The sequence below is a fragment of the Podarcis melisellensis genome (genome assembly GCF_964234715.1).
Source record: "Podarcis melisellensis genome assembly, chromosome: 6".
Lineage (NCBI taxonomy): Eukaryota > Metazoa > Chordata > Lepidosauria > Squamata > Lacertidae > Podarcis > Podarcis melisellensis.
In genome coordinates, this window is record NC_138538.1 from 64,262,707 (window position 1) to 64,285,640 (window position 22,934).

At 43.4% G+C, this 22,934-nt stretch overlaps 1 protein-coding gene and 1 long non-coding RNA gene across 8 annotated transcripts in view; one reads left to right on the plus strand and one right to left on the minus strand.

Moving 5' to 3' along the window:
- The window catches only part of ERICH3 (glutamate rich 3), a 62,164-nt gene that overhangs the window by 33,558 nt on the left and 5,672 nt on the right, over window positions 1-22,934 (minus strand). For 5 of the 7 annotated variants that reach the window (XM_081914621.1, XM_081914620.1, XM_081914618.1 and 2 more), the window contains exons 2-9: window positions 20,726-20,819; window positions 15,537-15,662; window positions 12,190-12,261; window positions 11,589-11,711; window positions 10,076-10,231; window positions 8,007-8,192; window positions 4,690-4,870; window positions 1,447-1,633 (exon numbers count right to left, since the gene is read on the minus strand). In XM_081914621.1, coding sequence (XP_081770747.1) covers window positions 1,447-1,633; window positions 4,690-4,870; window positions 8,007-8,192; window positions 10,076-10,231; window positions 11,589-11,711; window positions 12,190-12,261; window positions 15,537-15,662; window positions 20,726-20,819 — 1,125 coding nt within the window. Of the gene's footprint in view, window positions 1-1,446; window positions 1,634-4,689; window positions 4,871-8,006; window positions 8,193-10,075; window positions 10,232-11,588; window positions 11,712-12,189; window positions 12,262-13,521; window positions 13,815-14,119; window positions 14,346-15,536; window positions 15,663-20,725; window positions 20,820-22,934 lie in introns of those variants that run through there. The other 2 variants (XM_081914617.1, XM_081914616.1) reach the window with 2 other exon arrangements.
- Window positions 13,857-15,267, plus strand: LOC309371736. The gene is made up of 2 exons (XR_014169266.1): window positions 13,857-13,946; window positions 15,013-15,267. It is a non-coding gene; the product is annotated as an uncharacterized lncRNA (long non-coding RNA).

The window sequence follows — 22,934 nt, forward strand, 5'->3', positions numbered from 1 at the left end:
GCTGAAAAATACAACCACCTCTAATTTGCATGCTTTCCACTCCTCCGAACAGCCTTATCACACCAGTGATAGCATAACATTTACATACATTATGCAAATCTTACTCTGAAGAGGGGGAAAGTGTTTCTGGATAGTGGAATATGCTTATCTGAAAAGTAATTTGGCTCTATGGGGGTTCCCATTTCTTTCTTTTTCTTCTGCTTTTCGTTGTTATTTATAAAATATCCTATAACAGGGAAAGATGAGACTAGAAAATTTGCATGCATTCTCTTGCCTGGTACTACTTTGCAAATCAAAAGAAATGTTGTAGAAAGGAATGCTTCCAATGAGAAATTGCTGTGTTGCCACTGATTTCAGCCAAAGACAAAAATGAGGGTCCTGGTGTGCCCATATTAATTTAATTGCAACCAGGAAGTACATTGGAGACTCCATACTTTAAAAGATGGCTGTGATCTATAATGTAATTTTTGAGCATTATTTTTATCTTAACTGTCTTAGTATCGTTATTTCCTAAACAGACCTTGAATATTTAGGAAAAGATACAGCAATACCTGCAAGTACTTAATGAATACATTACTGGGACGCAGAGTTGAACAGGATTAGAAGACTATCTTGTTCGGTCTACTGCTACAAAGCAGGACTGTTACCTTGAAAGCGCCCCGCAAATCAACCCCTACCAAGCAAAGTCACAAAATGAGAGGAAAGCCATGCAAAAATGGTGTCAGACGGTGAAACAGTTTCAAACAAATCAAGCAATCAAATGAAGCCATGCAGTGCCTTCATACTCGCGTCAATGGTTTATTGGTGTCTCGTTCTTAAGGTTTTTTGTTTTGCTTTGTTTTTTGAATTCCCAGAATCTGAAAGTGCATCCTTGTTTAAAAGGTTTATTCTCTACTCTCCTTCAACTCATACGTGCATATGCACCTCCTGTGCCTCCTCAGCTTCCGTTATGCATTTGATGCCACACGCTGCCACATACTCGAGTTCAATAAACAATAGAATAGCTGGTCTGTTTTTTATGGCTATAGATGACTATCCAGGACTGACTGTTTCAGCAAAACCAACGGAGAGTGGCATAACCCATAAATACTAACCAGCATATTGTGACAGAAGCTTTCTTGGGTCAGCACCAACTTTGTCAGATACACCATGCCACCACATACACTTGATGATGTGCGCTCAGGATCATGAAAGCTTCTGCAACAATTTAACTGCAAGTATAAAATGGTCTAATGGTGGGGTTTTTTTGGCTGCATGAGGCTTCTCTTTTGGAGCTTGGAATCAGCAGGATCCAAGATGGCAGCCAGTTCCTGAACCTATAGCTGAACAGGTGCAGGGCCCTAAAAGAAGAGCCTGGCAGCAAATTCAAGAGTTGAGTTTCCTTCATGCCCATTTTATCTGCTACAGACTCCAGGTCACAACAGACAACCAACCCATTGTCCATACCTGTAGCAAGGAGCTGATCGTTCCACGTTGACAAGGCCAAAGTATCCATGTTTGCCTCCCAGCCGAGTCCCCTTCCGATGTTTATATTCACAGCAGGTACTTAAGCGGTCCACTTGCATTCCATTGAGGTAAAAAGTGAGACTGAAGGGGAAGCCGTAATGCCGCTTGGAGACAAACTGAAAAGTTTCTACAATTGAAAACAGCAGCAACAACACAAGACTGTTTTGAGCCTTCTCCACAGCATTTAAGGTTAGTTAAGAGCCGATTCAAGTGTACAGGGAAAGCATGTGGTACCTTATTGCTGGGAGGAGGTGGCACATATGAAAGATTTCCTGCATCAAGGGGAATGTGTGTGTGTGTGTGTGTGTGTGTGTGTGTGTGTGTGTGTAAAGGTGTGCCTGAGAGAAAGCTGGGCTCAAACCTTCTCAGGTGAGCTTTTTGGCATTGGAGTATTTTTTCTACATTCAACCCTAACCCTGTAGATAGAAATGGCACTGAACAAGAATGCCTCATCTGGCTTTTTCTGCTTGCTTCAGTTGGATTTAAAACATGACAAGTAAGAAGCCCAATCATCTACTCTATTGACCAAGACCTTCTGCCACAAAAGGCCTGCAGAGCAAATAGCAGTTCAGAGAAGTGAAACCTGTGACCCTCCAGAGGCTGCTGGACTCCCTGGCAACCTATTGTCAGCCACTGGTTCACCATTACTATGAGACAGCCTTTCTCAACCTAGGGTCCCCAGAAGTTGTTGGGCTACCATCATCCCTAGCTAGCAAGACTAGTGGTCAGGAATCATCGGAATAGTAGTCCAAAAACAGCTAGTTACCCATGCTTGAAAAATACTGCTGTAAGAATTATTATAAAACACTTGTGAAAGTAAGCCTATAGAGCCTGGGGCTCAGGTACCTGTTAAGGCTGTGTTTGCTGTATATTGAATTATCACTCTGATCCAAAACACTCCCTTGGGTGAGACCACCTGCTGATGTAAAGTGGGTGGTGACTAGTGAGAGATTCTTAGTTTATGGCACCATGCTTTGGAAACCTCTCCTTGAGAAGATTCACCTGGGCTTATGTTGTTATTGTTTCGGTGCCAAGGAAATACTTTTGTTTTCTTTCCTGACTATATAAAAGATGTTTATTTTCTTTCCTTATTCTCATTATAATGTTTCATCTCTTGTTCATTTTGTTATTTTAGTGATGGATTGTGATGTGTATGTGCATGAATTTTATTATACATCATCCTGGGAGCACTGCGTACTAAAAGTGGCAGGAGAGAAATTTAACAAAAGAAATAACTAAGTTTAGGATGAGGAAGCCAAAGCTCTAATCAAACTATAAGCGTAAGGCATCTAATGTTGCCCAGTGGAGAGAATCTTGGATTCACCAGAGGCAACTATCTTCTTGTCAGATAAATTAATACTAAACAAGTAACTTGCCTCATTTGTTTTCTTGCGAGAATGAAAGAAGTTGCAACTCCAAAAAACTAGAAAGAAATTGCTTGCAACACTGCCATGGGTTGGAGCTGCAACAAAATGTTGCAGTGCAACATTCTGCTGTTCAGGATTCCAGCCTCTCCATTCCATTCCTGTTAACCATTTTCCATCCTCTCGATCACCCACTGCCAGACGCACTCTATAGCTATGTCCACATGTTCAGTCTTCATGAAGCTGTTTTTGAGGGATTCCCCTTTACCCTTTAGGGTTTTTTGTTTTCCTTTTAAAAAAAATGCCTTCGCTCATGCATGCTCACCTTAGGTCACAGGCCTCACTGGTCCTGCTTCACACCTGTGGTGTTTCTTTTCCTGGCTCTTTTTTGTCTTGATGGAAGCTACAGAATGTGTGCAGATACTAGCCTACTGTACTAGTATTGAAGGAGAGGTGGGATGGCCATTTGTCATTGAGGCTTTAGCTGAGATCCCTGCATCGCAAGGGGTTGGACTAGATGACCCCCGGGCTCCTTCCAACTCTACAATTCTATGGTTCTATGTACAAAGGTAGCATTCACACTCATTGCTCCACGTGACTTCATCTCTGGCCCCACCCACCACTTATACAGTGGTACCTCGGGTTACATACGCTTCAGGTTACATACGCTTCAGGTTACACACTCCGCTAACCCAAAAATAGTGCTTCAGGTTAAGAACTTTGCTTCAGGATAAGAACAGAAATCGGGCTCCAGCGGCGCGGCGGCAGCAGGAGGCCCCGTTAGCTAAAGTGGTGCTTCAGGTTAAGAACAGTTTCAGGTTAAGAACAGACCTCCGGAACGAATTAAGTACTTAACCCGAGGTACCACTGTATTTGACCTTCCGAAGGTTGCCCAGAAGGGAATTAATTCATTCATTCCTTTTATTTGTATCTTGCCCACCCACAGAGCTCAAGGTGGCCTATGTAGTTCTCCTCTTCCCTATTTTATCTTCACAACAACCCTGCAAGGTAAGAGAGAGGCAAGAGAGGCAGTGAGTGACCCAAGGTCACCCAGCAAGCTCCATGACTGAGTGGGGATTTGAACCTTGGTCTCCCAGGTCCTAGTCTGGCACTCTAACCACTACGCCACACTGGCTCGCATGCCGAAAAGGGTGCGCCACCTGTGGTGTGTCCCATCCAAGACCTCTGGGAATGGGCTATATTTACTTCTACATTCTATTCATTGCCTAGCACTACTGCAAATTAAATAATGTAAATTATATTTACTTAATTTATAATTTAATTCAAATAAATAAGTAAAACAGAGACTACATCCTTCCACAGCAATCGCCCTCTATCGTGCCATGAGATTAATTCTACCCAGCATGCAAGCCTTCCCTCAGATCAACATCGTCACCATTGATTCACGTTTAGAATCAAAGCTCAAGCATGTATTCATTTCCCTCCTGGAGTCATAAACAGCTCACCCTGATATATTATAGCTTCTTGTAAGCAGATAATTTGGTATTCATTTTACCCCTGCAAGCATTTTATTAACCATACATCTCCATCCAAAAATTAATCTAACCCGCTGTATTTTGCTAAATCACCGCTGTACATCCCCTTCTTCCATAATTTGCAAAAGTAATTGCAGCCTCGTTTTCAATCATGAAACAGTAAATCTAGACTTAGTTTGAGGCAGCTGGTATATACGTCCCTGGACACGCATAACGACACACAGCTTCGTGGAAATAATTTCACTTCCACTTCCACAGTTTATCCACATAAAATAAAGAGTTTTCCAGAACTGAAATGAACTCTTGGGCTTTCTCATGCTTACCTCCCTCCAGTACTTTGGCTCTGAACACACACAGGTTTTCACCTCCACAGTGCTGTTGATATATTTTGATTTCCTCTCGGTTGTCTAAAAGGTCATAGGACAGGTGCACTGTTTTCCCCAAATAGATCATGGTAACATACGCATTGCTCTGTATTTGAGGCCTGTAGAACTTCACTGTCTCCTACATCAAAGAGCACAAAAGTCCACTGAGATACCTGCAGTTTTCCATGGCTGATATTTGCCCTGCCAAGATCCATTTTCTGCTGTCAGTGTTCAGCAATCGCACTCTGAGCATGTGGCAAGGCGATGAGCAACTGGCAACTTGGCATGCGCAATCCCTCTGCTAGAATCCAAAGCAATCACTTACGGCCTTCCCACTGCCTTGACACATATTCCATATGCACCACATGGAAAGAGTCTAATGGACTAAGCTAAGTTGAAGTGGGTGGTGCTGTGGTCTAAACCACAGAGCCTAGGGCTTGCCGATCACAAGGTCAGCAGTTAAAATCCCCACGACCAGGTGAGCTCCTGTTGTTCAGCCCCAGCTCCTGCCAACCTAACAGTTCAAAAGCACATCAAGTGCAAGTAGCTAAATAGGTACCACTCCAGCGGGAAGGTAAACGGTGTTTCTATGTGCTGCTCTGGTTCACCAGAAGTGGCTTAGTCATGCTGGCCACATGACCCGGAAGCTGTCTGCGGACAAACGCTGGCTCCCTCAGCCTATAGAACGAGATGAGCGTGCAACCCCAGAGTTGTCCACGACTGGACCTAACGGTCAGGGGTACCTTTACCTTTAAGCTGTTTGGGGCTGCACAGAGCATCACACGATGGAGAGATGTGGTACTTCAGACGTAGAGAACATCTTATGCGGCAGTAATGGAAAAGGTGAATTCTATGCTGGAATTCTGTGTCTCGGGCAAATGTCTACCAGTTCCATCTGGTATGCTGGCTGAGACCCTACCTGCCCGTGCACTGTCTCGCCAGAGACAACTAATCCAGAATGTGGCAGCTAGATTGGGTACCAGGAGCGGCTGCCAAGGACCATACAACACTGGTCCTAAAGGATCTACTCTGGCTCCCGGTCCATTTCCAAGTGTTGGTGTTGAGCTTTAAAGCTCTGAAACAGCCTCAGCCCCGTATACCTGAAGGAGCGTCTCCACCCCCATCGTTCAGCCTGGACACTGAAGTCCAGCTCCGAGGGCCTTCTGTCAGTTCCCTTGCTACGAGAAGCCACCGTACAGGGAACCAGGCAGAGGGCTTTTTCTCAGCAGTGGTGCCCTCCCTGTGGAATGCCCTCCCATCAGATGTCAAGGAGATTAAAGAACTATGCAACTTTTAAAAGACATCTGGAGGCAGCCCTGCATTGGGAAGTTTTTAATGTCTGATGCTGGAAGCCGCCCAGTGTGGCTGGGAAAACCCAGCCAGATGGGTGGGGTAATAATAACAACAACAACAACAACATCTCACTTCCAGCATAAAATAATAGGATCATTATGAAAGAGCTCAGAAATAAAAGTGGCAATATCGCAATGGCATTGGAGAAATCTATGGTGAAACCACACTTGGAATACAGTGTACTGCTCTGGTCACCACACAGCAAGAAGAATACTGACGCACTGGAAAGAAACTGCATCAGAAGTGCAGTAAAGAACAACTGGAATTCTGAGGAGTCTGAAGCAACCCACCTACGAAAAAGATTAGTGCGGGGGGCTTTTTACTTTAGGGCAGGGGTCTGCAACCTTTAAGACAAAAAGAGCCACTTGGACCCGTTTCCGAAGAAAAAAAAAACTGGGAGCCGCAAAACTCGTCATTATAAAAATAACTTTTTTGTCTTTTTTTATTATTTCTTTGTTTGACCCCTCAGAATTACTCCTCCTCATAGAAATAAACGTTAAATTAACAAGTTACCTTTTTGTGTGTGTGTGTGTTCTTCACTCCCCTTCAAAACAGTGACCAGCGTACATGCCCCTTACAATGTGGCGGGCGGGAAGGTGACGTCGGGACGGTGCGTGACTAACGCACGCCCCGCCCCCATCCGACATCACAGCCAGTACAGCGCCTGCCACAGTGGGGAGTGTCGGGGCGCACAGTGCGCCTCCTCCCCTCGCTAGTATCCGCCCCGAAGCCGTGGCAAAGGTGTAAAAGAGCCACATGCGGCTCCGGAGCCGCGGGTTGCAGACCCCTGCTTTAGGGGAAACGCAGGCAAGGGGTAATATGACAGAAGTATGCAGAAAGTGGATACAGAAAAGTGTTCCTTCCTCTTTCATAATAATCCAGTGAAGGTAAATGATGTGACCAATAGAATTCACTGCCACACTTTAGGTAGCTTTATTAGACAAATTCATACAGGATAAGTCTATCAGGGGCTACTAGTCACAAAGGCCATATAGGACTTCTAGGATCAGAGGCAGCGTGTTTGCAGAACTACAGGAGAGTGCTATAATTATAATAATAGTAATTTATTACTTATACCCCGCCCAGCTGGCTGGGTTTCCCCAGCCACTCTGGGCGGCTTCCAACAAAACACTAAAATACAATAACCTATTAAACATTAAAAGCTTCCCTAAACAGGGCTGCCTTTAGATGTCTTCTAAAAGTTTGGTAGTTATTTTTCTCTTTGACATCTGGTGGGAGGGCGTTCCACAGGGTGGGTGCCACTACCGAGAAGGCCCTCTGTCTGATTCCCTGTAACTTGGCTCCTCACAGCGAGGGAACCGCCAGAAGGCCCTCGGCGCTGGACCTCAGTGAATGATGGGGGTGGAGACGCTCCTTCAGATATACTGGGCCAAGGCCATTTAGGGCCTATTGCCTTCATGCCCTCCTTGTGGGCATCCCATAGGTATCGGACAGGAAAGAGAACACTGAACCAGATGGGACTTTGGCCTGATCCAAGATGTCACTTTAAAAAACAATCAATTTTATTGAAGGTTTTCAACATATAATACTATAAAAACCAGACAAAGATAATACCTAAAAAGTGGAAAATAATAAAAAGGGAAAGAAAAGAGGGAAAAACAAAGTAAAAGAAACAGAAACCTACACAATGTGTGTGTGTGTGTGTGTGTGTGTGTGTGTGTGTGTGTGTGTGTGTGTTCTATCAACCTTCTATCTTAATCTTCCATTCACAAACAGAGCTCCATTTTTATCTTAGTGCAATCCAAAGGTGAGGAGCCACTACAGAAAACAGATCGGTTACATTCTGCAAACAGATAGAGTTTCAATTTGCAGGCGTATCAGTCTACATCCTCAAAGGTTTTAGGAGGAAATGTGATATCGAGGAAACATGAAAGCCAAAAATTATGGCAAAATCATTTTACCTTCATCATTTGCTCCAAGCCATTGGGTGCGGTTGTTGGGCGAAAACGGCGGCCTCTCGGTGCCCCACTTTTCTTCTCACTTTTGGGAGGTGGTGGAATAGGTACCATAAAATTGTTAACGATGGGAAGTCGGTATGGGGATATTCCAGCTGAATAATCCAGAGATTTTAGCACCCCTTTCTCTCCCTGAAATATTTAACAGCAGTTAGCACCCATGCCTAATTTAAAATTATGCATTAAGGGCAGTGTTCGATAAACTTTTTTGCGTGGAATTTCTCAGTACTTTAGGTTCAATGGATTTTTAAAAAACAAAAACAATTTTTTTGGGGGGGGGGAATACAGACTCACTTGTTCATTTCTGGTCTGTGACACAGATTTTCAATACATCCCACCCCTTTTACTGCTCCCCTAGGGTTTGGATTTCCCTTTGTCTTCTGCTTTTATGAGTTAATATTTATGGGAGGTTTTCCCACATCATGTGCATGTACTGTACCTCAGGATTTGCCACAGTGAACTCTGTGTGAAAGGAAAGCACTGTGAGAAGAGCAAACCTGTGCTTATAAACATGGAGTGGGCACATGCCAAGGTACACCACATCTCTCTCATTCACAGCTGACAGGGTTTCCTCCAGGGAACATAGGGCACATGCACTGAGAACATTTGCTGCCTCGTGTGTGAGGTTTGCACTTGCCAGAACATCCCCAGTGACTGTGGGTGTGCTGGAGAACGTCCTGTTGGCTATGTATCTGCATTCCAGTCATGAATCTGAATAATCACATGCCAGATCATGGCAGCTTACTAACTGAGGCAATTACAAAGAAAGTACACAATCAATGAAAGTGATTGGCAGTAGATTCAGAAAGTACTTCTCCGCACAACGTGTAAGTGATGAATAGAGTTCACTGCCAAAAGATGTGGCGAGGGCTACTGGCTTAGATGATTTTAAAAAAGAGGATCAGACACACTTGTGGATCAATAGCTGTTAGCCATGACAGCTACATTAAACCTCCATGTTCAGAGGCAGTGACAGTACCAACGGCTGTGTTTCCGGGAAAAATCTGGCTGTTCACTGTTGGTGATAGAACGATGCTGACCTATATGGACCTTTGGTCTAACCCAGGGCTTCCTAAACTTTGGTCTCCAGCTGTTTTTGGACTACAGCTCCCATCATCCCTAGCTAGCAAGGAACCAGTTGTTAGGGATTTTAGTGCAAAAATATCTGGAGACCCAACTATCTCAAAGGTCCATGCCCCTCCCAATGAACAGCAAATGCAGAATGAATGATGCAAAATAACACAAAAAATGGAATGATAGATATCAGAAAAGAACAATATAATTTTGCTTAAGTTGGTACTAAGAGAAGTTACAAAACCAAATTTTTGGGAGGGGGGGCAGAATTTGAGTTACCCACTTCCTAGCACATGGAACTGGATAACTGACATCCTAGCACAGGCTTCCTCAAACTTGTCCCTCCAGATGTTTTTGGCCTACAACTCCCATGATCCCTAGCTAGCAGGAGCAGTGGTCAGGGATGATGGGAATTGTAGTCTCAAAACCTGTCCTAGCAGATGAGTTTTTTTGTGTTAGGGAAGAGAAGAACAGGGTAGCAGCTAGAGAGAGTTTGGGGTACAGGTAGAATCAAAGAAGCACACCTGCTCAGCGAGGTCTGCCTTGATTCTGCTAGCAACCTGTGCTTCAAACTCTTACCCCACATCCCTAATTATTCACCTCTATCAGCTCAATTGAAAAGGGGAGAAAGGGAGCTTTAAAACCGCATGTACCGGCACAGTCTTCGATTTCCAAAGAGTAAAAGAAACAGAAATTTCTCCTGGAACATTAGCCAACATAAGAGTTACCATCTTAACCCTCAAAGAACTTGCTGTTGGACTACAGCTCCCATCATCCTTAGCTATGATATCTGGGGCAGATGGGAACTGGAATCCAGTAATCTCTGGAGGGCACTGTGTTAGCTAACCTTGTGCTGTGCCATCAGTTAAGTATGAATACAATGAGTGAGCTTATGACCATTCTTTCTACAGCAACACTTGTATAAAAGAGCAAAGTCTGACCCCGCTGGCATATTGATGTTCTTTCTCATAGACGAGGTGCTTTGGTCTAGAAGCAGCCTTTGGTGCAGGTTCATCTGTGGCACAGCTGAGAAGTGGCTGCAGTCGGACTGGTTGCTGTATGCTCCCTGGTGCGGTGCTTGGTCGAGGATAGGTAGCCTAGGAAAATTAAATGAATGGGAAAGTGGGAGACGCTTAGGAGCAGCTCACTCTATGTGACCTGGTGCTTTTGTTTCAAAGTACATAGGCTGAGGTCCAACACAGCTCCTACTATCATATCCCATACTGCATAAATGGTCACAGGATCAGACCAGATGCTTTGCTCACTGTTCTGTCAGTAATAATTATGGTATTCAGACATATAGTCTAATGGGAAGTCATGTAGACAAAATAAAGAATGATGTTTTTATAAGAGATTGAAGAGTCATCCACTCTGGAGTTTAATGAGTATCTGAAGATGCTTGACTCCCTATCGTTTTATATTTGCAGCATCTGCACAACATCCTCCTCATCCAAGTTGGTTGGCTGTACTTTCCGTGTGTTAAATTTTGATCTCTCCAATCCACAGATAATCCAGCAAGGAAAGAAAATCCAAAACAAAAATGAGTGTTAACAGACTGTGAACACATTGAAGTGTGTTGTGTGGGTGGGCTTCTTCTTCCTTTTTACATGTGTGGTGACATTTTCTGGGTGCAGTTTATACACCCCAGCCCCTAATTCCATGCAGTTTCCATGAGCCCAAAAGAAAGGATGCAGCCTGCCCTTTTCCAGGGGTTGTTGCTCAAGGCAGGTGTGTTTTATTTTTAAAGTAGCTATTTTGTGCAGAACTGCTCTTGCACAAAACAACTGGATTTGATATGAAAAAGAACATTTGCCCTTGCAGACATAGGAGGCAAGAAAGGAAAAAGGGAAGGCAGGCAGTGGAAACCTTTCTTGCAATTGACTCCGTATTCTTGCTGGTCTCCAAGAGACACACTTTTTAAAACGGCTGTTTTGTGTAAATCTTGCATTTTAAACAAATAAAATGAAGGTGTGGGTGTAGGTTCGCAAACCGCGACACTACTTCCGGTTTTGCGGAGTTCGTAAACCGAATCGTTCTTAAACAGGGCTGTTCTTAAACTGAGGTACCACTGTAACAGTATTTAAGGACACATTTCAACCAGCCAAAAATACTTGGGGAGGCAGCAAAGCGGGCCAGTGAGGGGCATGGTCTGTGAAGAGAGGGTGTTTGTTGATGGGGAGGCAATGTGGTATGGGAAGAATCCCAACAGTCAGATAAAGAGAATTGGGGGGTTGAAGTAGGTCATCAGGCCTAGAGTTAGGTTTGTTTTTACACAAAATCAAAGGAAAAAATGTTACTGGTAAAAAAAAAATTCTCAATGTCGCAAATTCAGGAGTCTTAATACTTTGATTCCAGTTGGATGAAGGCTGTGGCCTGTGATGGCATAGGTGAAAGTTAAATGTTGGACAGGGTTGTAACAAACAAAACATGGCGGATGGGCCCTCTTCAACTCACCAGTTGACCTAACTGCCCCCTGTTGCCAAATCTGCGGCGCCCCAAGCGATTTCTTGGCCCAGTGGGTGGGTGTGGGGAAAGCAGGCGAGGTCCATCTTCCGCTGCCCTTCTTGATCGTTCCACCTAGAAAATTTAGATGCCTGAGAAAGTGGTACAGTTAAGAAACGGAAGATGCTCCCTGTTTGCCCTGCTGTTTGGCGAAATCTGTGAAAAGCAATTTCTCAATTACTAAACCAGTATTTTGAGACCTCATAAGAGAGCCAAGACTAGCAAATGAGTCTTGAGGTATTAGTAAATGGGTTTTTATTTTCGTATAAATGTGATTGTTGCTAGTCAAAAGCAAATCATGTCTAATAAGCTGTGAGAGAACACAGTCAATTATGCATTAAGAACAGAGAGAGAGAATTAGAGAGATGAAATAAATATCAATGCCATGGCTATATACATAGAAGTAACTGCTTACAGAATCTGACAAAGTTTCTTCACAGAATTCTTATCTCTCACACCAGTGATCCCATTCCTAGCACAGACAAAGAGATGTACAGCATTCACAAAACAGGTTTTTGAGGTTTCCTGCAAGATGGAAGTGAAAAATATTTACCTTAACTCTCTGAATACGGTCTTTTCTGGCAGAAGTTTCAAATTTTCTTTTGATCTCACCCTGGTGATGACGCTAGTTAGGTGTTTTTAAAAAAAGAAAAGAAAAGGGAAATATCTTATTCACATGCACTGGAAGAAATAAAGCTTGAGGCTAATCTTCGCCACTGCTCTGTGACGGGTTTTCCACCCATATTCACAAAACATAGGGGGAATGTATGTGTGTGCAGGAATGGGGTTCCTGGTGTGTGACTTGCATAAAGCACATTACCAGGTACATGTTGCAAGCTCCACAGAGCAACTCAAAACCAGTATGTCATTTCAACATTCTGGTTTGATCATATGCATTCAGCCTCACTGTGACATAATCAGCGCTCTGCTCGACATCTACAAAAAATAAGTCCTTTTCCAATTTTAATGTACTTTTAAACCACATGTCATGTGACACTTCAGATATTGCTGGGCTAAAACTACCACCTTTCCTATTAGCTGCACTGTTTGGGGCCACCTTGATATAAATGTTTTCAGAGGTGGCAATGGTTGGCATAAAAGAAGAAGAGGAGTGACAATTTTATTTTGCCCTAAACATACTGCCATGCATGGAATTACAAGTGTGAGACCCTGATTTGCACCGAGACCCTGTTGGGAGGGGCAGGGGACTTGAAGTGTCTGCCTCACTTCAGTCTTCACACGGATCAGGGGCTCTGCACCTGCCCTGTGCATTGGAATTAGAACTCTTATTTGAGCCAATAGAATCTCCCAACCCCCAATTCTAAAGACAGGCATAGGAGGACCAACCAAACTGGGATCAAATGATTAAAACACACACACCCTACAACTCTGTGGATGTTCTGATCTGAATCAAAGACCCTGCGCTCTTTGGAAGCCATTTTTGACATGATTTTAAGTAACAACCACTGAGCATGACTATTCAGAAGTTAAGCCCCATTGTGGCCAACAGGGCTACACCTAGGTAAATCTTCCAAAAATCACAAGGCACATCATGCCTCTGCTACTGTCACTTCTCTCTTTGCTGAGCTTCTCTTCCCAGGCTAGGCCCATGGCACTTTTCCGTCCTTTGGGATGTTGTTACACATAATGGGGCAGCTAATGTAGTCCCCACCCCCGGTGCTGTTGAACTACAACTTCTCATCAGACCTCTGTTCCACCCTTTGCGTTTCACACCCCTTGTTTAGAGACCACTGATATTTCCCTTCCAGTCCTAGGCCTTGCCCATAACTATCCCTGGCCACACAGAGCCTTTTCCTAGGCTTGGTCTCTCACAGAAAAGGGAACAGGGAGAAGGGAAGAGAGAAATTTCTAATGTACTCCAAACCAAGTAAAACGATTCCTTTCTTAGCCCGCTTCCACTGATTGGGATTCCAGTCTTGACAAGCAGGGGAGTTGGAGAGAAGGTGATGCAAGTCCACAGCAAAACTCGCTTTGTGAATTCCACCGGCAAACTGTTCAAAACCATTGTGTTGGATGATCCATAAGGTCCCTTCAAAGGTCCTTGGGTGAGCAAGGTGATTCTGCTGGTGTTATTTGGCTGACCAGGGGGGGGAGGGAAGGCGGTAGGCGACTGCTAAATTATCTCCATGTTTGTATGTGACGGCGGGGCCTCCCTTAGAATTCCATGATTCCAAGGCAGTTGGTCTCAACTGCTGCTTTACGCTCTACACAAGAGAAAGCAGCTGTGCCAAAAGGAAGCATAGTATGAAAGCTGGCATCTTAGGAGGACTCAAAAGACCTGAAGTCCAGGTAGAATAACCTGCATTCTGGGTTGGGCTCCTGCATCATAGATATATAGATACATAGTGATTCGTGCACCTTAACATTGCACAGGATCAGCCATGGAAGGGCATCAGCATCACAAAGGGAAAACAGAAGGCAGGAACAATCCATGAGTGGAACCATGGCAGAATGGGGCCTACCTGCAGCCACATTTCCACCTTCTGTGTGAATGAGATAGCGTCTGCTCCTCCCTGCCCTGGCTCGCTCCTTACATCCATGCCCCTCTTTGTTATTGCTGGCTGTCCTTGACCTTGGGTGTTCGTATTGGTAGATGTGAGCATGTATCTGATGGGCTGTAATAGGTTCTTGAGTACACAGGTGGAACATGACCTCCTGCTGCCTTGCTCTCAGGAGATGACTGCGTGGAACCCAGTGGCTGTAGGGAACTCTTGCATTCTGAGATGCTCAAGCCACTTTATTGGTTCTGACCAATTGCAGGCTATTCGTGTATCTTTCCTTCCTCCCTTAACTTCCTCTTCCCTGCCAATATGAAATTATTGGAGAACATGTTTTTGCTATGATTTAATATTTCTCAGGCCACTTGCAAATTAGTGGAGGAAAAATTAACCTGCTCATGCAGGCATTTTATTGGAATTTACTCCAGATAAATAGATCTAGTCCTCTGAGTCTATCCTCACAGCCGCTAACACACTGCTTAGCTTGCTTGCATGTGCATTTAATTCAGAGAAAAAATGTATAAACCAATTAAACAAAAGCAAACAAGCAAATCTACAGGCCACACATAAAAACAATTTGCCAGTAAATACCCAGGTAAAAGCTTGACTCTGCACTGGGATGTGGGTATCATTGGTATTATACTTGTGCTTTGTATAAAAATAAAACAATATGAATTATAATACCTAGATGATATCAGCAACGTTTAAAGACAAAGGTAAATTATGTACCTAGGTCGGCTTGTTGAAACAAAGCAAGTTTTCAGCAGGAATCTAAAACAACATAGCAAGGATTCCTGTCTAATGTCAGTAGGCAGGGAGTTCAAAGGTTGTGACTCTAAATGGTTTACTCCAAACAGATGCAGTACAAGCGTTATGTGGCACGCGCAACAGTGTATGTTCCACAGACTGAGGCAGTCAAATAGGCACATGTAGGATGAGATGATCCTTCAATCAAACTGGTCCCAATCAGTTAAGGACTTTATATACTGATAGCAAATCTTGAAGGAATGGTTTAGAGAGTCAGAAAAAATCAAAGTGCTTCTTAACAGAATTTCACAGACTCTTCACAGCTTGTTCAGAGTCAGAATGAGTAAAGGGGTGGATATACCTTGTGTTCTTGCATACATTTCATCATTATTAAACCATAATAACTCTCAAATGTTCCTTAATCGCTCTACTGTCATGAGAAATGGGTGTTCAGAATTTGCTGGTCACTAAGTCCTAAAGTTGCAGACTCCTCAAGCTACCATGTTCCCTACCAAAGGTTAAACTTGCATGCTATTGCCACACCAGGAAGTTTTCTCAGTAATCCTCCTGTAATAACACTATGAATATTTCTTTTTAACAGCCTTTAGGAGAAGTAGACATAATGCAAACCTACTTCCATGTCAAGCACCTTGTGGAATATGGCCTGGGCCAAACATTCCCGTATATACTTATGGTGATCCTTCCTCATAGCATTTAGCTGATATTCCTTCTCTGATATTATTCTTCCACTTCTTGAGATCTGCCAAGAAAAAGTGAAATATAAGTACAGAGGGTGGTAGAAGATGCAAGATTCAGGCAACTTCGCCAAATATGTGTGTATTAGCCATAATCTTCTATGTCTTGAGGTCCAATGTACCCAATGAGATCAATATGAACCAAGCCTTCCTCATTTTCTTTCATTTTTACTGAAAGCTCTGCTAAAAACCTAGCAGAATGATATTACTATTATATGATGATGGTGGTGGTGATGATGATTTAATTTATTTTCCATCCTTTGCCAGCAGGTGGTCCCAGAGCGGGTTACATTATAAAATTCAGAATTAAAAACAGTGAAAACATATCACAGTCACACAGGAATAGGGTAAGAACTCTGCCTGCTAAAAATTTGGCAGAGGAAACTAGAGGAGATTAAAAAAAAAATCACAACACAGTGAGGGAAGAGCCACTGGTTGTCTACCCTGTCACTTGTTGTTCTTTACTTATTATCAATCTCTTTAGTGGCTAATGTCCTGTTCTCCTACTCCTTCTTAACTCCTGGAGAAAATCTTCCATTAAGAAGAGAGGAAGTCAGATAAACAAGGGGTGGAGAAGGGGTAGCCAATGTGGTGTTCTCCAGATGTTGTTGGACTACAGTTCCCATCAGCCCTAGTCAATATGGGCAATGATGAGGGATTATAGGACTTGTAGGCCAACAGCATTCTCAGGGCATCATGTTGACCATCCCTGGAGCAGAGGATAAGCCAGCAGCTCTCATGTCCACTCTGTGTTCGTGAAATTCCTATTCCTCCCACCTTTCTCTGCCTGTTGATCAGGAAGCCTTCAAAATGGTCAGCAGAGGACGTTCCCACAGTGTGTGGTTGTTCTCATGTTGTGAGTGTAATGTGTAGCCAGACTCTAAGGCCAGAACACAACAATGTGCCTTCACTCCATACATGCTATGCCAATTTGTGCAAGACATTTAGGACCCCAGCCTGAAAGTCCATTTCGGCATCCTCTTTAGAAGACTCTTCTTTCATTTTTAAGCTTTTAAGAACAATCTTCCAAGTCGCTGGAAGCAAGCACTAATGTACTACGTTCACTGAACGACTTAAGAACAAATAATACCTGAAAAGCTATGTAACAGAAGCACTGGAAGAAACGGCTTAAAAGCAAGCTTACTCTTCGGTGCCATTTGTGGGTAGGAATGACTAGATGCAACTACGCTCAGAAGCCCAAGCCCTATGCCAAGATAGCAAGTATATGCAGACCTAATCCATCTATGTCACCAAAAGGTCTCCAGTAGCATTAAAATGGGTTGCTGCTGTATTACTGATAGTAAGTCATGTTTATTAAGATGGAACAAAGCTCCAGTTTCCATTAATACTTCTTCATCAGTCATTCCCAGTGTTAGACGTCTTGAGCACGGAACGGTCTTATTTTGCTTCAAATGTCACTTGAAAATGCTAAGTGCCTCATTAGGTGGCATGATTCTCCTCTAAATAGCTTTTATTCAAATGCCTTGTGACCAAGGAGTCCACTCTTCCACATTACCAAGATTACCCAATGGGTTCTCATTTATCTGTATTCCATGAACGGACAAAGTCTACAGCTCAAAAGCAATTCATCGGAACGCTGCCTTTCCCACCTGGAAGCTGTAGACTGCCCCCTGATGGCCAGGAGGATGAACTATGACACACCATTAATTTGAAGCACATGTCTTCCCGCAAAGAATTCTAGGAGCAGTAGTTTACCCTCACAGAGCTACAATTCCCAGCATCCTTAAAAAATACTGTTCCCAGGATTCTTTGGGGGAAATCCCATGTTTTAAATGTGTTTTAAACATATGGTATATACACATCCACTTTCCTTTCTGCAATCTCTATGCCAAATAATAATAAATAATAATAATTTTATCATTTGTATGCTGCCCATCTGACTGGGTTGCCCTAGACACTTTGGACGGCTCCCAACAGAGTAGTAAAATCACAATAAAACATCAAACTAAAAATACGATAAAGCATCAAATAGTTTAGTCTCAATGGTTACACTGGAAAATATCCTATTAAGGCTGCGGTCCTTTACCTGATTCCCTCAGAGCAAGTCCCAGTGACCTTAATACAGTGGTACCTCTGGTTGCGGACAAGATCCGTTACGGGGTGCCGTTCGCACCCCGAAAAGTCAGTAACCAGAGTAACGCATCTGCGCATGTGCGTAGTGTGATAGAGAACTTCTGTGCATGCGCGAACCGTGCAAAACGCTTCTGCACATGTGCAAACCGAGCAGAACGCTTCTGCGCGTGTGCATGCAGTGAAACCCAGAAGTAAACACTTCTGAATGTGCCGTGTTCTTAACCCGAAAAAATGCAACATGAAGCATTGGCAAGAAGAGGTATGACTGTAGGGCTTACTTCTGAGTAGACATGCTTAGGCTTGCACTATAAATCAGGCTGCAATCCCATGCACACTACTGAAGGGCAAATGCTGTTCAGATCAGCGGAACTTAGTTCGAGTTAACATGCATATAAATGTATGCTTAGATGGAGTTATGTTCCCCATTGCGTTGTTAGGCTTTCTTTGAGAAAAGAGGAAGGGAGGAAGTAAATAAAATTAGAGGGATTATTTTTACAGGATATGTTAATACTGGAAAATGTCCGCAAAGAATGAAAGCAGGGGAGGTGGGCAGGTGCAAAAATGTTTATGGAAACTTTAACTTTTGTGAATGTTGCATTGCCAGAAGGAATGATCATATCTGTAACTACAATTCTGATCTCATTTAACCTTAAGTTTCAGATTTTGTTAATAGGGCTTCGTATTGTCACCTATATTTAGAACCAGAAGGAAGAGATATGAATATTTCGAACAAAACTACATTAAAGGGAGGGGGGACCCCACAGAACTCTTCCATTAATTGCAGTGTTAAGTCATAAGAGCAAGACAGTTTAAAAGCACCAGTATGCTAGATTTACCTATTACTGCCTTACTCACATATAACATTAGATATTTAAAGAGAGTGGGGGCTTCTAGCAAATGGGGCAAGACTTTCATTAACTGGTGACCAAGTTTCAGTTCTTCTATTAATCAAGAAAACCATAGCCTAAAAGTACACCGTTTCAATTTCAATTCATCCACCCTCCCAGTATTCACTGCATTTTATCTCAGCAATTCTACTTTATTTTCATGATGCCTGATTTTGGAGCAGTCATTATTCTTTTTAGCCCTTCATGGTTGATGTTACATAACAACTAGCTGCTGCAAGCAGCAGTTTCTCAATTCTGCATCTCTTTGTTTTTCAGGTTTAATTCACACACACACAAACACACACACAAACCATCCCTCAGCTCCTCACAAAAGAGAGCATTTGTCACTGAGTTTCTCTGTGTTTTAAAAATATTAGGTGCAAATCAGGCAATTGCCTACAGTCAGACCTCATCTGCATTATATATTTAAACAGTACTATACCACATTAAACAGACATGGCTCTCCCTAAAGAAACTGGGAATTATGGTTTGTGAAGGAAGCTAAGAGTTATTGGGATACCCCTATTCTCCTCAGAAATCTACATTTCCCTGAGTCATTTAACAATCAACTCCACTTGCTAGGAAACTCTGAACCCTGTAGCTCTATGAGCGGAATAGGGGTTTCCCCACAGCACCCTTAACAAACTACAGTTCCCTGAATCCTTTGGGGGAAACCACAACCATTTAAATTGGTATGATGTGGCTTTCAATGTATAGTATAGATGCAATTTCCAGGCAATGTGGGTTGTTCAGTGAGGAAAAGGCAGTTAAGGAACTAGAAATGGAACATTCCATCATGGTAGCCAGTTATTTTGTGTCACTCTCACCTACTGCTCTGTCAATAGGTGAAGTCCAGCACAAGCAACACTTCAGATCAGAATTAGAATATCCCACTGATGTAAATAAAATGAAACGTCTTCTGTTTTCCAGCACTTCAACAAAGTCAGAAGCAACTTGGTTTTGATCCATAAAAATTAACCTTGCACAAAATTATTCCAAATGGTGGTTGCCCACCTGGTCCACTCTCACCTGGGCTGCTTGATTTCCACTTCTGTACAGTGGACTCAAGTCACTGTAAATGTGAGTGACAGGTCAAATGGGCAATAATGACAACCCTGGAATAGAAGACACCCCTTCCACATCACCTGTGAGAGGGTCCATTCAGCTCAATCCTACAAACGTTTACTCAGAAGTAAGTCCCACAAAATTCAATTGGATGCTCCTGAGGAAGTGTGCAGCCTTTGTGCAAACTGCATGCCATGTAATGCTGCCACATTAATTGGTCAACTCTGGATGCTGTCACAATGATTTGTGACAGGTGTGGTCAAAGTAATAACAGGTGCGCTGCCATACATTATTAGGAATGCCACGGCACCCAGGCTTCGTAGTAGATGAAATACAGTGGTACCTTCATTAACGAACAGTTTAGTTTATGAACAACTTGGATTAGGAGCGCTGCAAACCCGGAAGTAGGTGTTTTGGTTTGTGAACTTTTCCTTAGAATAAGAACATTTCGCTTCCTGTTAAGAGTGTGTTCCATTTGTAAATTGAGTCCCCCACTGCTATGGGAAAGCACGCCTAGGTTTAAGAATGCTTTGGTTTAAGAATGGACTTCCGGAACGGATTAAGTTCATAAACCAAGGTACCACTGTATGCCCCAAATGCTTTTTCTCGGGTGGCGGCAAGGGCAAGAGGCTAGGATATGAAACAGAATGCTAAAAGTGTCACCACTTTTTGATTCACCAAAGTGTGAATCAAATTCCCACTCAGCTGGCTCCCTGGGTGATCGCGGGCCACTCACTTTCTGTCAGCCAAACCAATTTCTCAGGGTTGTCACCAAGATAAACGGTAAGGGAGAATCATGCATACCATCCTGAGATCCTAAAAGGAAGGGTTGGATAACATGCATTTCAATAAACAGATGTGTTTAATTTGGGAATGAGAAACTACTACTCCCATCAGTCCCAGTGGCGTCGCCAATGGTCATGGACGATGGGAGTTGTAGTTCAACAATAAGTGAAGGGCCTCAGGTTCCTCACTCCAGGGTTCAACGCAGGGAAACTGACAAGAAATATTTGCATACGTACCAGCCCTGATCTCCACAGGTGACGTCTAATCCGGGTGTTGCTGAAGTAGCCTGCCAGGTGCTTGTCTGTTAGACTGTTGTAATTTGCAAGTAATCTGAAACCAAAATAGTCACTTGTAAACAGTCGTAAAAAACAACAACCCAAAGAACTGTTTACCTTAAAATGCAAGGAACACACACACATATACACAACACCCTGGCAAAACAACCCACATAGTTACCTTGGTAACTTTTTTCAGGGCTAAGAGAGGTTCTATGCCAACTTCCCCAACCTGGTGCCCTCCAGAGCTTTTGGAGTACAACTCCCATCAGCTCCAGCCAGTACAGGTTGAGGAAGGCTGGAAGTTGTATCTGCTGCAGTTACACCAGCATTTTCCACAGCTGGTGTGTGGAAGGTGCTCTGTAAGGTGCTTACAGAGCTACGATGTGTATCCTTAAAGACCTGCCCTGGCCCAACAAGGGTGATATCAACACATGAACATTTAAAGAGGTGCATCTGGTTTAGATTCTTTGCGCACCTCCTGAGATAAAGGCATAGTGGGAATAAGCCTAAGCAAACCCTCTTTTGTGGGACGCGGGTGGCACTGTGGGTTAAACCACAGAGCCTAGGACTTGCCGATCAGAAGGTTGGCGGTTCGAATCCCCGCGACGGGGTGAGCTCCCGTTGCTTGGTCCCAGCTCCTGCCAACCTAGCAGTTCAAAAGCGCATCAAAGTGCAAGTAGATAAATAGGTACCACTCTGGCAGGAAGGTAAACGGTGTTTCCATGCACAGCTCTGGTTCGCCAGAAGCGGCTTAGTCATGCTGGCCACATGACCCGGAAGCTGTATGCCAGCTCCCTCGGCCAATAAAGCTAGATGAGTGCCGCAACCCCAGAGTCGGCCACGACTGGACCTAATGGTCAGGGGTCCCTTTACCTTTAACCCCTCTTTTAAACGCCAAGCAAGCCAAGGAAATTTATGCCACCTCATCTTAAATGAAATGGTGAATACAATTATTATTAGCTCACCTTTCTTTTCCCTCAGTTCTCTTGTTGTGTGTTAACCCTGTGGCTTTTAGCAGGTGGATATGCTATCAGGATGTTGTGTGATGGTAAACAAAAGGTCTCTTGGTGGGAAGAAAGGGTGGCATAAAAATATTCTCTTCAGAAAAGAACATTGACAAAAGCCAAAGACTTACAGGAAGTTTATTTTTGGTTTCACAATGATCCCACAGCCTACACCTGATAAATTGAACTTTAAGCAGACAATTTAGTTTGACGTGTTATGCCTGGTGATTAAACACTGGCGCTATAGCAACTGTTTTATGTTACTTTCCTTATCGCAGTAGTTGCATTTGCATCTGAAACTGCCAGATTACAGCAATTATGCCACGCATTGATTTATAATGTCTCCTGGCACTAGTGTGCTGCATGAATAGAGGTGTAGGGGGGAATTAACCTACCCCAATATTCTTTCATTTACTTCCTTCTCAGTATTTCACGGGCCAGATACAAGTTAAAACACAGATATCTCAAATATCACAGATATCACAGGGATGGAGCAAAGCTAGCTGCTGAACTCCTGTGTTACATTTCAGTTGTGGGTAGTCTCATTTCAGCAAAACGTCCAAATTCATTATAGGCTCAAACAGCACTTTGTTCAAAAGCCAGGTTTAAGGCTGCAGTGCTCAATAGAATAAATGTCAAGCTTTTTTTCTCTGACGAGCAATTATTATTACTAATCCCAAGAGAGATGTTAGCTAGCTATGGGAATCCTCACTTCTGACCTTTTGCTACGCACCTGCTCATGAATACCCATAAATCAAGGGTGGATAATCTTTGGCCTTCCAGATATTGTAGAACTGCAACTCTCATCAGCCCCATAAAGCATTACCAATGACCAACATTCCCCACACTTGCCATAGATCATGACCTGGACAGTTTGGGTTTGGGTTCAACCTGGAGTTCTCCATGAAGTTCCCTGGGCTACTCTCTGGATCAGATAACCCAACGCTGGCCAGTTTGTCAGCTACAGTATAAGTGAAGGCTTAGCATTCACGGCGTATGATTGAAGGAAGCAGCATTACTCCCCATGGGCAAGAATGGGGCAGATTCAGATCCAGTGAAACCCTCAGTTTCTTTTGATTAAGGAAATTCTGCGTGTCTAGTTGGAAGATATGTAATTTGTTGGTCTTCTTACAATATTTGGCTTTACAGTGGTACCTCGGGTT